The sequence below is a fragment of the Lipophrys pholis genome, assembly GCF_963383615.2.
Source record: "Lipophrys pholis genome assembly, chromosome: 2".
Classification (NCBI taxonomy): Eukaryota; Metazoa; Chordata; class Actinopteri; order Blenniiformes; family Blenniidae; genus Lipophrys; species Lipophrys pholis.
The window spans coordinates 16632370-16645805 of record NC_137636.1 but is presented as its reverse complement, the minus strand read 5'-3'; the positions used below and the strand labels follow the sequence as shown (position 1 = coordinate 16645805).

The 13436-nt window shown below is 41.3% G+C and overlaps 1 protein-coding gene across 1 annotated transcript; it reads left to right on the top strand.

Moving 5' to 3' along the window:
* Window positions 1-6591: 6591 nt before the first annotated feature.
* Window positions 6592-9582, top strand: LOC308106840 (protein phosphatase 1 regulatory subunit 3E). The gene has a single exon (XM_080458827.1). The coding sequence runs from the start codon at window positions 7088-7090 to the stop codon at window positions 8009-8011; it is 924 nt and encodes a 307-aa protein (XP_080314953.1). The 5' UTR covers window positions 6592-7087; the 3' UTR covers window positions 8012-9582.
* Window positions 9583-13436: the final 3854 nt, after the last annotated feature.

The following is a 13436-nucleotide window of genomic DNA, read 5'->3' as shown; positions in this document are numbered from 1 at the left end:
ATCATTCAATAATCTGTGATTCATCGTGTACAGCAAGGGGTGTTAAACATCTGGCCTATTGGACAAAACTGTTCCACTAGATGGTAAAATCCGGCACTCGGGATGACGTTTCGAGGTGTGAAAATGACAAATTCCAGAGATTTAACTGCCATTTCTAATTGATGAATGCAACTTATCTTACTGACCAAGTAGCATTCAAGCCACGCTATGACAGTTTGTAAAAACATGCATTCCAAAGCCTTCGACAGTGAGGGCATGTTTTGTTTTTCAACATTTCATTGCATTTTTTTTACACAAGGCATCATGTTGAAATCACACTTATTTTTCGATAAAATGTTCAGTTTGTTTAGCGGGTGCAAAAATAATTGCACTAAAAGCAGATTATCTAGGGTTTTCCCACAATTCCAAGTTTAACTTTACTCGTCCAGGTTGTTTGACAGGAAGTTCGGCTATATAATTTTTGGAAGCTGCCAATGGGTTAAAACACACCCTAAACGGGTCACGTGTTCTTTGCAAGGTTACATTCAAATCGGTCAGAATAATTTCATTCCATGGTCTGTGATTTCAGCCCGGGAGAAGAAAATGCATGAATGTGCACTTCCACAACGCTTTGTTCATGATCACGTTTTGTTCCGCGGTGCTAAACATAGAAATGAATAAAGGCGATTTGACAGATGTGGTGGTGCAGATGTCGTTTGCACTCTCCTAACTAGTGACCTATATGATATTGTATCATTCTTTACACACTCATGAAAAGAAATGCAAATAACCATGGCCTGAAGTCATTTTATTTGACATGTATAGTCAGGTAGGACAGTTGTTTCAACACTTTTAAATCTCATAACAACAAAAGCATACACTGAGTAAAGGAGCAGACAAACATAACCCTGATTGAATTTCACAGTTTACGGATCTCAATAATACTGCATAATCTTTGTGCGTCTGCCAAACCTTAACCCCCTAATCACCATTAGCAGGAGTCACAACTCGTGTTCAATTGTGCTGAGCAAATGCATTAGTTTGGCAGCTGATTATGTAATTTCACAGTAAACCAGTGAAGTTCCTACCCAGCTGTCATCTGGTTGTTTGAAATGTAAAAAAGAAAAGAAAGGTGTGAGGCAAACACAGGACTGTACTTGAGTTGGTGCTCCGTAGCTAGGTAACAAGAACAGCTACTGAAGCACTTGTGGGAATAGGCTAGAACAAAATAAAGACGGCTCTAAATAATATCAAGAAGGGGTGGGAAATTCTAATTATTTCAAAGGGGCCACATGACAAACTAGTAAGGTCCAAGCCATAAGTTGAACTATTATGGAAATATTCATTAACTGCAGTATGTTACATAGATTTATAAACTATAAGCTCTGCATCAGTAAAGCAGTTTGATTTGGTGTTTTGCCCCCCACGAAACCTTCAACATTCTGTGCTATGATTTAACAGGTGACAATAGTTAGCTCGAAGAAGTCCACATGCAAAAACTAAATGAATTGCAAAAACAAATAATCCAGTGACCTTTAAAACTAAAGCACAGTATGTGTAGTGACTGATCCCCATACAAGGGTATTTCCATAGGTTTTCTCCAAGTTCTCATACCAAACTATTTCCTTTGACTCATCATTTCTTACTGAAGTCTTCTGGTACAACCAAACCAAAGGACAGCATGAGGACTTCGGGCCAAATCTTCGGGCTCAGCACAGAGATTTTCAGGAATGTACATTTATATATGATATGGGGGCACACAGCAGTGTAATGGTAACCACTTTCTATGGTTTTGGTGAGGGCTTTCTCCTGCTATTCCAGTTTCTTCTGTGTGTGTGTGTATTTCACAGTCTTACAGCACAAAATGGATTGTTTACTAGGAAAACAGGCATCTTCGGTGCATGTGAGGTTGTGCAATCGTCCGGGAGATGCTCCTTCCCATCGGATACCCAGGGTGGTGCACCGCTTCCGGTTTGGAAAACACAGGTACTTGATGCCTCTTTGGGATGAAACCACGAGCAGCAGAGTAGAACTGAGGATTAAACTGACTTCCGTATTGCCTGAAGCTCAGGCCCGTGCTGTGAGCGTGAAGATCTGATATAGCAAGAGTTTCCATTCTTGATCCCCTTCTTCCATTCGTCTTATGTAATGTGCAACCGCTTTCTTCAAAGAGTTCCCCATCTGAATCCTTGCCTCTGCAGAGAGATCTACCGATGTTGGGACTCCGCTGTGGTGATTTGATTGCAGGTAAAAATGTGAAGTTTCTAATGGGAACCACTGTGTCACTGGGTCGATGGCTGTACGTCTGTGTTTTAGCGGCTCTGTCATCCAACAGAGAACAATTAGATGAGAGATGATGAAGCTGCACATTAGCTGGTCGAAATGTAAATTCCTCCTTTTCCCCAGCTGAAAGATGTGCCATGGTATTGATGGCAGTCAATTCTGGTGCATCTGACTGCTGAGCTGATGCAGCCATTGGACTAAACGGCACTTTCTTCTGGTTTAATGACAAGGATTTGTTGCCCTCCTGACAGGCGCTGCTCTGTTTTGCATTGCTGGCGAGGCTCCCTGCACGAGAGTGTGTTGGGTCAGCAGACAGAGGGGTTGGATTGTCTGCCTCCTTATTCTTTGGTATCCTGCATTTCTTCTCAGTCACATGTATGCAGCTCATTGGAGCCACCCTGGCCCAACCCTGGACCTGTTGAAAAGACAAAGTAAGTAAGTGTTGACATTTAGACGTGTTTAAGAAAAGAAAAAAAAAAGCCTCCTCTTTTCCCATCTCAAAATCAGACGAAAGGTATTAACACATGAAATTAGGACATTACTCTGAGGTGAGCAAGGTCCAAGCTATGGTTAATGACTCACAGGAAAAGTCAGCCTCACCCTAAGAAAAGTAGAAAAGGTGAGCCGTGCTATTTATTAATAGTCAGTTTGTGGGGGAAAAACATTGAGAGTCACGGCAGTACATCACTAATTCCTGTGTGACATTACGTATGTATTCCTTAATGGAAAGGTATTAGGGCTGCATGACATACCGCAAGATTAGCATCACTGCAATATCAACATTTGCAAAATACACCATCCAAAAAGACTCTGAACTGAAACAAATCATATATTGCACTCTGCATGTTGACATATTTAGATAATTAGATGGAGCCCTACTACTCTACAAAGTTGACAACAGGTTCTATTTTCACATCATTATTTCAAAAACACATCATGTCTGTTGACATCAGGCCAGAGGTCACAAGTGCAGAAGTATTTCTTTTAAAGGAGACATATCATGCTTTTAAATCCTTCCTTTTTACATATAAATCATACAGTTGTGGTCTATACAACGCGAAACTGCAATGCTTGGGTCTGAATTCCTCATTATTAGAGCTCCACAGGCCCCTTTTCAACCCCTTTTCTGATGCGCTTCTGAGAGCAACTCGTTTTGGGGCGGTCTCTTCATACCCCGCCTCCTCTCCAGGTTGCAGAGGTGACACTCGGTTCAACGTCACCCTGTTCGGCCATCTTTGTAGTTTGATAGAACAGATACAATTATCTAGCGGCGCAGAAACTTTATATTCACACATTATTTACAAAATGTCAACAACGGAAGATTTGTCCATCCAGCCATACATGTTGGAGCCAGAGTCGGACCCGGCGGAGCGAGATGAAAATGACGATGATGCACCTACAGAACAACGTCTTCATATGGATGTAACGCAATGGTGTGTTACTATATTTACACTAACTTCTCCATCCATGCCCACTACTACAATACTGCCTGTATTACAACGACTATTTAACACAGAAGTTACATTATAATCTAAAACGAGCACACAGCGCTAACATATGAAGACGGTGCAACTGCTAATGCTAACAAAACAATGACAGGGACGTCTTATCATCACACTTTTTAGCGTTTTATACAGCTTACCGAAGTGCTCTGTTCGTCGTCTCCATAGATAGAAGGAACTGACCGCTCAATCAGACCAAGTCTTTCGGCAAATCCTTCTTTATACTGGCGGAGGTTGCTGAAGCAGTCGTCCTTAAAGTGATTCGCGCACACAAAAATGACCTTACCCACAGATGTGGGTACATTTCTGTGAAAAATAAAACTCAACCAGGCACTTCGAAAAGGTTCTGATGCTGGGAGACGGTGTAACGAAGCTTGTGGGTTACTACATCCAACAACCGAACATTTCGACTTATCCTCTCGTAACTTCGGTTGGACTACAAAATCGCAGCGAGAAACAAAAATGGCGGATTGCTCGAAATGTCGATGTCCTAATTTGGCAGTTCCGCTGAGAATACTGTGACGTCATTGTTCAAAAGACGTAATAGAGAATAGAAAAATCGAAACCGATCGCAAAATATGACCAAAACAGAATATAAAGATATCAACGGAGCACCTGAAGAGACTACTTTGAACTTTTCTGTACTTCTAAACACTCTAAATATACAACAACATGCATTTAAGGGCTAAAAAAGTGGATTTAGCATGATATGTCCCCTTTAAATGATCAAGAGGAGAGACCAACAAGTCACCCAACTCCTCTTCTGGAACACTGCAGAAGTGCAAGTGATCAAAAAAGAGAGGAAAAAAATAACAATTAACTCAGTGCGAGGTCCAAGAAGAGAATGAGCAAAATTACTAGGAAGCACGAAGCCATAGACGTCCTATCGAATATGAATATGTTAATATAAATATGACACAACTCCTGAATCCTTACCTCTGCAGAGAGATCTGCACTTTCTATTTTATTTTCGCAGTGTTGATAGATTTGTCTTGTTGTTTATGGCATTTGCACTAATTATCTTTGCACTGTTTATGAGAGCTGCTATTTTTAATTTCGTTGTGCCTCCAAGGTGCAATAACAATAAAGGAATTCTGATTCTGAACTAACTTCAACATGACATTAACAGTCAAACTCAGACAACAGACACACACTACTTACAGAGTCTTCCAAGCTTGAGTAGCAATGATACTCATGTGGCCTATGTTCATTCAAGAAGTCTTGCTCACTAAAATCTAAAAGGACATCAACATGGCTCCTGTCTGGTGTGTCGGTCGACTGCTGCTCGACAGAGTCCTCCTCTGTGTCCTCCTCTGTTGGACGAGCTCCCTTTTCTCTATCCACCGCTGGAAGGTCATCTTCTCTAGAGATCTCCATGATTAGCTCAAGTACTTCCTATGGAGATCTAACGAGGAACAAACACAGTAACGATACCGAGAACCAAGCTGCGAACAAAGGACGCCGCCATTTCTCCAGCGACACCGGAAAGCACGTGATCTTCATACAAGAAGTATGTCTTAGTTTTTTTAATTCTCAATTCTTAATTAATTTCTCTTTGTGTAGTTATTCAGCATGAAGGGTTAAGGGTACATAACCGCTCAATTGACACACTTTTATATTGTCTGTAAAACTGAATATTTATGGTGTCCGAGAGTCTCGCAGTTCTACACAGAAAGTGACGTGTTCGCTGCTCGCTATATACTGTGTCATTTTTGCAACATGCAAAAGAAAATGCTTTGTGAGCGGCACATTAAAAAGAGCCAGAGAAAGAAACAAAAACACACCAAAAAAATGAAAGCTGCAGGCAGCATCGAACGGATCCTCGGATCCTGATGGGACTCTGAATGACAATGTCACCTGAAAAGTGGACAGACGTGGCAAAGGGATGTTGAAGCGTTTTCCAATACACTTCAATGTTAAAAATAATTTTAAAATAATGTTCTATTTAAAAAAATTAAAAGACATGAAGAAGTTTAAAGAAGGTTTTTTTTTATTATTGAAAAGTTGAATGTATTTAAAGTTGAATTGTTTAAATTGGTGAAAGTTTTGAAGAGGTATCGGCTGAAAAGAAAAAATCTCCATCCATTTACATGGGAAAAGAAATTTTAGAAAAGTTTAAATATTTTTAAAGTTTAAAGGATATTAGAAAGTTCCAACATAGCAAGAATGTCTTTGAAAAGCTGCACATTTTGATGGTTCAGATTGGATAGACTACACACACTGACTCGGAGAGACACAGTCTAAAATACTTCACCACCTACATATAACTCCTTATATATTGAATAAGCTGAATAAGCCAGACCTCTCCCTATGCAATAAATATAGAAAAGAAGTTGGTACATAGTATCACTATTTCTGGCAATGCAAACTAATCAAAATATTCTGGGGTGCAATTTCTAAAGAACTGAGTGGCGTTTTCAGGGTCAGCATGTAACTGCTTGTTGGCCAATTTTATGTTCTTTTGTTTTTGTGTGGAATCCAAAAAAACAATAAAACTGTTTTTAAAAAACAGTCTCAGTGTGTGTCCGTTTTGTTGACACATTTTTTTTTAAACAGCAGCGGATGCCTTCAGAGACCAGCTGTGACGCCGTCGTCATGGTAACGCCGGGTGCGTGACGTCGGGAATGGGCGGTGTGCAGACGGGAGCTGTGCACTCTGCAGCACATCTCTCTCTCTTATGTAATAAATATGAATGTTACATGGCGCTTCCCTGTGATCCAGCCGGCTCGGGCATGCTCGTAGTAACTTGATGGAATAGTCCAAATAGACGCATTGAGCGTGAAATAAACTGCACTGTAATACCAAACACCAAACACTTACAGGCGTTTTCTCTCTCTTTATTTTTTAATTGTTATTATCCCTCTGACTTTGTATGTCAAGCGTGTCAAGGAGGAGGTGAGCCGAGTTATCATTTGGAGGAAACCATTATGCAGAGCTGCTACGTTGAGTTCAGCACGTACACACAGACGTCAAAGCGCTGCGGAGGAGAAACCAGCCGCGACTCGAGATCACCGCGTTTAACCAGCGCGCAATGGACGGAAGCGCTCTCCTTAATTTTCTTACACTCAAAGATGCAGTCTTTTTCAGACTGTGCTATTTAAATTGAGTAAATTTGCAGGGGGGATAACCGACAAGTTTGCTGCTGGACAACAACCGCTCGGTTTATTGGCGCAGCGGCGCAGAGTGTCCGCCTCTGACGCTGCCGCAGCACCTATCCGAAAGAGGAACACTGACACCTGACGGCTCCATCCCCCCCGACACGCCGCTCTTTTTCCTCTCATCACGACCACTCCGGCTCTGCAGTGCAGAGACTGTTGCGTTTTATGGAAGCGGACTCCGTGCAACCTGTCGTCGTCATGCTGCCCCCGAAGAACTGCCTCCCGAGGAACTACAGCTGCATAGCCGGGCTGTTCGGGAGCCTGGCAGCAGCAAACTCCAGGCTGGATGATGGGGACGACTTTGACATAGTGAACACGACGTGCGAGCCCATCGAGAACCCGGTCGTGGATGAGAGGCCACGGGGCAGAGAGGTTTTCCTGAAGCCTCCACAAAGTCCAAACCTGCGGCGGAGGTGCAAGTCGCTGCCCACGCCGACAGAGAGAGCAAAGTTAGAGGTCTCCCGCAGCAGAAGTCCAACCAGTGAGAAAAAGGTCCGCTTCGCCGACTCCCTGGGTCTGGAGCTCATCTCAGTGAAACACTTTGATGACACAGATGTCCCAGAGGTGCCCGAACGCATTTTGGCCAAAATACCCAAAGGACCCCTCCACCTTAACCATCTGGACACAAAGTTCCCCCGGGCGCCCGCGCAGTCTGTGTTTATGGAGTTGCAGTTCACTAATCCTGGCACGCTACCCGGCTTTGAGCAAAAAGTGAGGGAGGTGAAAGTCTCACTGGAGAGCGTGGAGGCGGACGAATTCAGCCTCTCCGGGTTCGTGCGCGTCCTGAACCTGGCTTTTGAAAAGAGCGTCTCTTTGCGCTACTCCCTGAACAACTGGATAACATTTATGGACAGTTTGGCCTCCTATGTGCCCGATTCAAGCAACGGTGTCACTGACAAGTTCCGATTCAAGGTCGTCATGCCCACTTATCTGGAGAACGGGGGCACGTTGCAGTTCGCCATAAAATACTGCGTCGGTGGTCGGGAGTTCTGGGACAATAATAATGGGAACAACTACAAAGTGCGGCGTCACCGGTTCAAGATGTCTCCTCCTCGGGAATGGGAAAATGGATGGATCCACTTCATCTGAGCTTCACAGTGTGTGTGTGCGTAATTTGCGCGTAATTGATCCCCGGGTACCTGTGACATGTGGTGTGTTTAAAAAAAAAAAAAAAAAAAAAGCCTTTTTTTCTGCCATTGTCAAGCTGTGATAGGCTACAGGAACATGTCCCTTCTATTTCCAAAAACAGCAGCCCTGCTTTGAAAACACAGAAAGTGTTTTAAAACTACCGAACGCGCCTGAAATGGGTTCCTGGTGTGGGATGTTGTTGGATATTATGCCTTGATATCAGGGCTCTGTACAGCTTGGTGCCCTTTGGGAGGGCATGACCACGTTATGTAATGTAGATACACGTGCCACGAAAAAACGTGCCGAGCAATGCCAACTTAAGGCAACACTGCTCATTTGGGGGAGATACTGTACATTTATTTGATGGCACAGTGTTACTACAGTTGTGTGCAATGCATGTGTACAGACATATCGGCCTGTTCAGGAACCAGAAAGCATCACATCCTGGCTGATGTGGACCCCAGACCAAACAAGTAGCATCCTCCTCGCTCCTTACCAGGGGAATCACACTCATGTCTTACCTAGGTGACAGAAAAATATGTGGGAGGGGATTTTATTGAGTTTTTCATTTAGTTTTGAGATATTCAATGCACGAGTTCCTACTTGTGACATTAAAACGCCTTATTCTAAGATATGTTGTAGGAATTTGTACATTGAATGTTCTACAGTATTTCTTCCAGATTATCTTCGGATTATTATTAACATTAAAGTTACATTTTAAACTATTTAGGGACACTGTAAAAAGAAACTTGCCTTTCAGCCATAGATGTGTAGCTCTTCAACAACCATTGCACATTATCTTTCTGAAATAAATGTTGATTTTTAGTATTTTTATCAAAGCGTTGTGGTCTAACCAAAGTATATAGAGCCTGACCTTAGATGCGAGATAAAATCAAAAGTTAAACCTACATATGCTACTGAATCACAAAAGCTTTGTTTGTAAAGAAAGTAACTCGATGCTCTCATGCTCTAATCTTAATTAACTCCTTCAATCCACCGCTTTGTCCTGAGCAAATACATATATTGGCTGTTTAAGATATTAGATATACCTCAGATCTTGTGTTGTCTCCTTCAGGTTGAACAGATGCTATTTGAAAGAAAACTAACCAATTCAGGTAATGCAGTATTGATGTAAAACTCTTGTTCCCTTCTTGGTTTTCATCAAAGGAGCTCTGCTTTAGAATCAGAACATTATCACACAGAAGACTGCTTAATCAGCTGCTGCTGTTCTAAAGATACATGATAGCCATAATCACTGCGTGGGAATAGTGCTGCTCAATGAAATAATTATAAGACCACCATTATAGCCAATTTACTTGTTCACAGTCACTTACTGGAGTCGCATTTTTTTTAATAGTGTTTCATTACTCTTTGACTCATGTTGTACAACCATTTTGTCTTTCTAGACGCGGGTGTGTCTGAGATCTGTAAAGTTTTATTTTGTTCAGTGACGAGCAGTCTTCCAAACCCTCTCGCTTTAATATTACACACTTGAACTATATTGCAAAAAAAGTCTTTTGTCCTATTGGAATTAACCTAAAAAAAAAAAAAAAAAAAAAGCGGATCTTCAACATGCTTTTTAAATATGTTCCAAATCGCATATAAATTTGAGTTTCCAGAAAATAGGGCAACAACAGACGTAGTGCTTTTAATTCCAGCTGTAATCTGAACATGCTCCCTCACCCTTTGTTTACATCATCATGTCCTCAGAGGAAAGCTTTCCATTTAATGAGGCCATCAGATTGGGATGTGGATGGAGACTATTCCTGTAACCACTTAGTTTTTGGAGCAGTTCCACTGTGAATCCATCAGTACTGTTTGTCTCAAACTTCGACAAGATCGTGTGATGACTTTTAATGCCACACCTGTTGATGTTACATTAGTTTTGGTGAGCGGAGAGCTAATGCTATTTGCGATACTATTTGCTTCCGGGCAGTTTAGCTTTATCGAGAATAGAGCTGCTTTTCTCCCACCTGTTTATTTGAACACATTGTGGATATAAAAGTGCAGGTCATGGCGGAGTTTACTGTTTGTTATATTGTTAGAGCTGTGAGAACTTGCATGTTGTCTGAAAGTGTAAAAGTGTAAAAGTTCGCTCAAGCATCCATGCAGTACAGTACCAGAAAGCATGAAGTGACTGAAGTGAGAACTGAGAAATGCATCAATACCAATTTATCACTGCCAACTCAGACTGTGATAATTAGACTTAACACTTGGCTGACACCTGATCTGATTTGCACTGAGACGTTGCCTCGGGGGTTGTTCTCTTCAAATATCGTGTCCTCTCTGCTTTCTGTCAGTTTAAACTTTCAACATTCTTGAGCATTTTAAATGAAGACATACATAAAATATATTGCTATTGGTGCATTCCTACCATATAACAGATGAAGGGCTTCTGGTCTGAGTAGATGTTCACCTCAATGTATCCATGACAGTTGGCGTCAGAACTCACTGATAAACAAATAATATGTACACGTGTTAATGTTTTATATTGAATGTCCTCCTGTTACTGTTGTATGTTGTGTGTATTTTGAAGCATTTTCAGAGCAGAGCTGACAGATACAAATGGTAAAAGTTTGTTACTACTTCTTAAAGCACATTTACTAATCCACTCTGTCTTCTGAACGGTTCAGAACAAGGACAGTGATAGCATTGGAAGTGCCACAAATAAGACTATTTTGTCTCAGATGTTTCATCTGTTATCTAACATTGAATCATGGCAGGGGTTTCCCTGGAGTTTGTACAAAAAGACAGTAGTGTAGCTCAAAGAAGTGCACATATTGGAAGTCCTATGTGCACATCGATGTGTGCACACTGCCTTATGAAACTGTGAGTTCACTTAGGGACATGCAAAGGGAATATATGAAAATCGAAGAAAAATGTTCATCAAGAAGGAATATGACTGTCGAACACGGTTCTCCAATTCGGGGCTTCGAGGGCCGGTGTCCTGCATGTTTTAGGTTTCTCCCAGTTGCAACACACCTGAATGCAATAAGGGGCTCGTTACTCGGCTTTTTTTACAAGCTTGACGATGACATCAACATCAGATTGAGGCGTGCTGAAGCTGGGAGAGAGCTAAAACGTTCAGGACACCGGCCCTCCAGGCGCAGAATTGTGGAACCCTGCTGTGAACATTGCACATTGGTGAGGATTTTATCTGGCGAGATGTTCAAGGTTACATGCACTTTGTTGCTTGGTAGGTTTTTGCAACGATGACTCATGATTGTATCTGATACTGAGAAGACTAAGCAGGTCTGGTACAGGGAGAGTAGAATGGGATGTGATATGCAAATGAAAGCTTCTCCTGTGAATAGCGTCTAAATATAATGTTTGTTTGTTTTTTCCATTAATTCTTATATTGCACTTTTATTTCACTATCAGGAGTCTAAATCACCTTTCTCTAATTCATAACCATTTTATGGACTGACGTTCCTCTTTTTGTTTTCTTTAATTCCTATGCAACCGTTCTTTCTGTGTTGTACCATCTGCACTGTGAGTTAGCTGTCAATCGTTTAGTGACTGTCAACCATGTTTGCATGATGCATTTGACAGACATCTTGATTTCTAATTTTTGTTTAATGTAAGCCATACCTTCTTGAAATATCGGTTTAATAAAAGCATTTGTGGTGGAAGCCAAGCCTTTTCTGACTTCTTTAGTCTCCGTCACCGCAGATGATGGCGAAGTGAGCGGAGCATCTAATTTTGGAAGCGTTTTTGACGGTCACCAAACATAAAGCACGCTGCAGTAGCCATCGCCATTGTAGACATGGCTGAGGACATGTCCTTGAATGGATTGCAGTGTGACACCCCTACCCCCACCCCCACTGCTTTCTACAAAGGGGAGGGGCTGATGCTTGAAACTGAATACGCTGGAGGAACTGCGAGCTGGGGGCATGATGCAGAGATGAGAGCGACAACGAGAGGTAATTACATTCTCTTCTTTACACCCCTGTTGTTCCATGCATGTGTCATTTCTCCTGATTAGCTGTTTTAAAGCTTGCCTGAACTGAAAGAACATCCCTTATTACATTTGGTCATGCACACACCTCGTGGCCATGTTTGTGCAAAGTACTTCTGGGTGTGCTGCGGTTAACTATTTGTGTTTGAAAATATCACAATAGATTCCATCTATAACCCCTTTAATTACAATAGTCCCATCAACAAGAAGCCTCTGGGAAATCTGACTTGTCGAGTACAAAAACAAAATCTCCAACTTTTTCATTTCAGTAAATAAGTAGTATATCACTTTATAGTGCACATGCTCAGCTGATAGACAGTTACATTTTTACAGTTACATTTTTATTTATCTTTTATTTTACCTATACATTTTACCTATATAACTGTACTGTATGCAGCAGGTATATATTTTGTTCTACTTGTCAGGATACACATAAGAAGGGCCCAGGAGCAGACAGAATTTTGTAGCATTTTAAAAGTATTTTTTGACCATCCTAAATTTAAAATGTAAACAAATTACAGAAAAAAAGAGCACTAAAAATTTGCAAATAGCATATACATCTTTATTTCAACATTCAAAAACAAGAAAATAACAATATTAAAGTAAAATACATTGATATATCTTAGTACCAATAATAATATGAGCATAGAGAAGAAAACTATTAATCAATCATAATAATAGCGTATACTTAGCTGTTCGAAATGGAATAGAGAAAAGCAATTTGCTTACCTCCCCCTATATATAATTCATTTATTTATAAGAGTGAACAACTGGTGTATGAAAATAAACTGAGGTAACAAATGTTGCACACAGAAAGACAAGAACAGACTCCATCCTATTAACGCACAAGAATGGTGAATGATGGATAGATTTTCTTTATTGATCCCAGAGGGAAATTAAAATGTCACAGCAGCCAGGTAAAGAACACATATACAAATATACTATAAAAGCACATTAGAAACTACAGGTAGTAAGTATGAACACGTCACCTATAATCATACACATATAAAAATATTTTGCAGTGATCTTGTGTTTCAGTATTTCCGTCGGGCAGAAGTAGACAGATTAAAGAGTCTGATAGCACTGGGAAGGAACGATTTCCTGTCGCGTTCCTTTAGACAGCGAGGCTGGATAAGTCTGTGGCTGAAGCTGCTCTTCAGGTTGTCCAGTGTTTCATGCAGTGGATGGGAGATTGTCCATGATTGTCAGCAACGTTGCCAACATTCCGTCTTCAGCCACCTCCTGCAGAGAGGCGAGTTTTGAGCTTACAACTGACCCAGCCTTTTTGATCAGTTTGTTGGCATCGTTTGCCTTGATGTCTGCACCCCAGCACACCATAGCCAAGAAGATGGTACCTTCCACAACGGATTGGTAGAAGATCTGGAGCATCTTACTGCATACATCGAAGGACCTGAGTCTCTGCAGGAA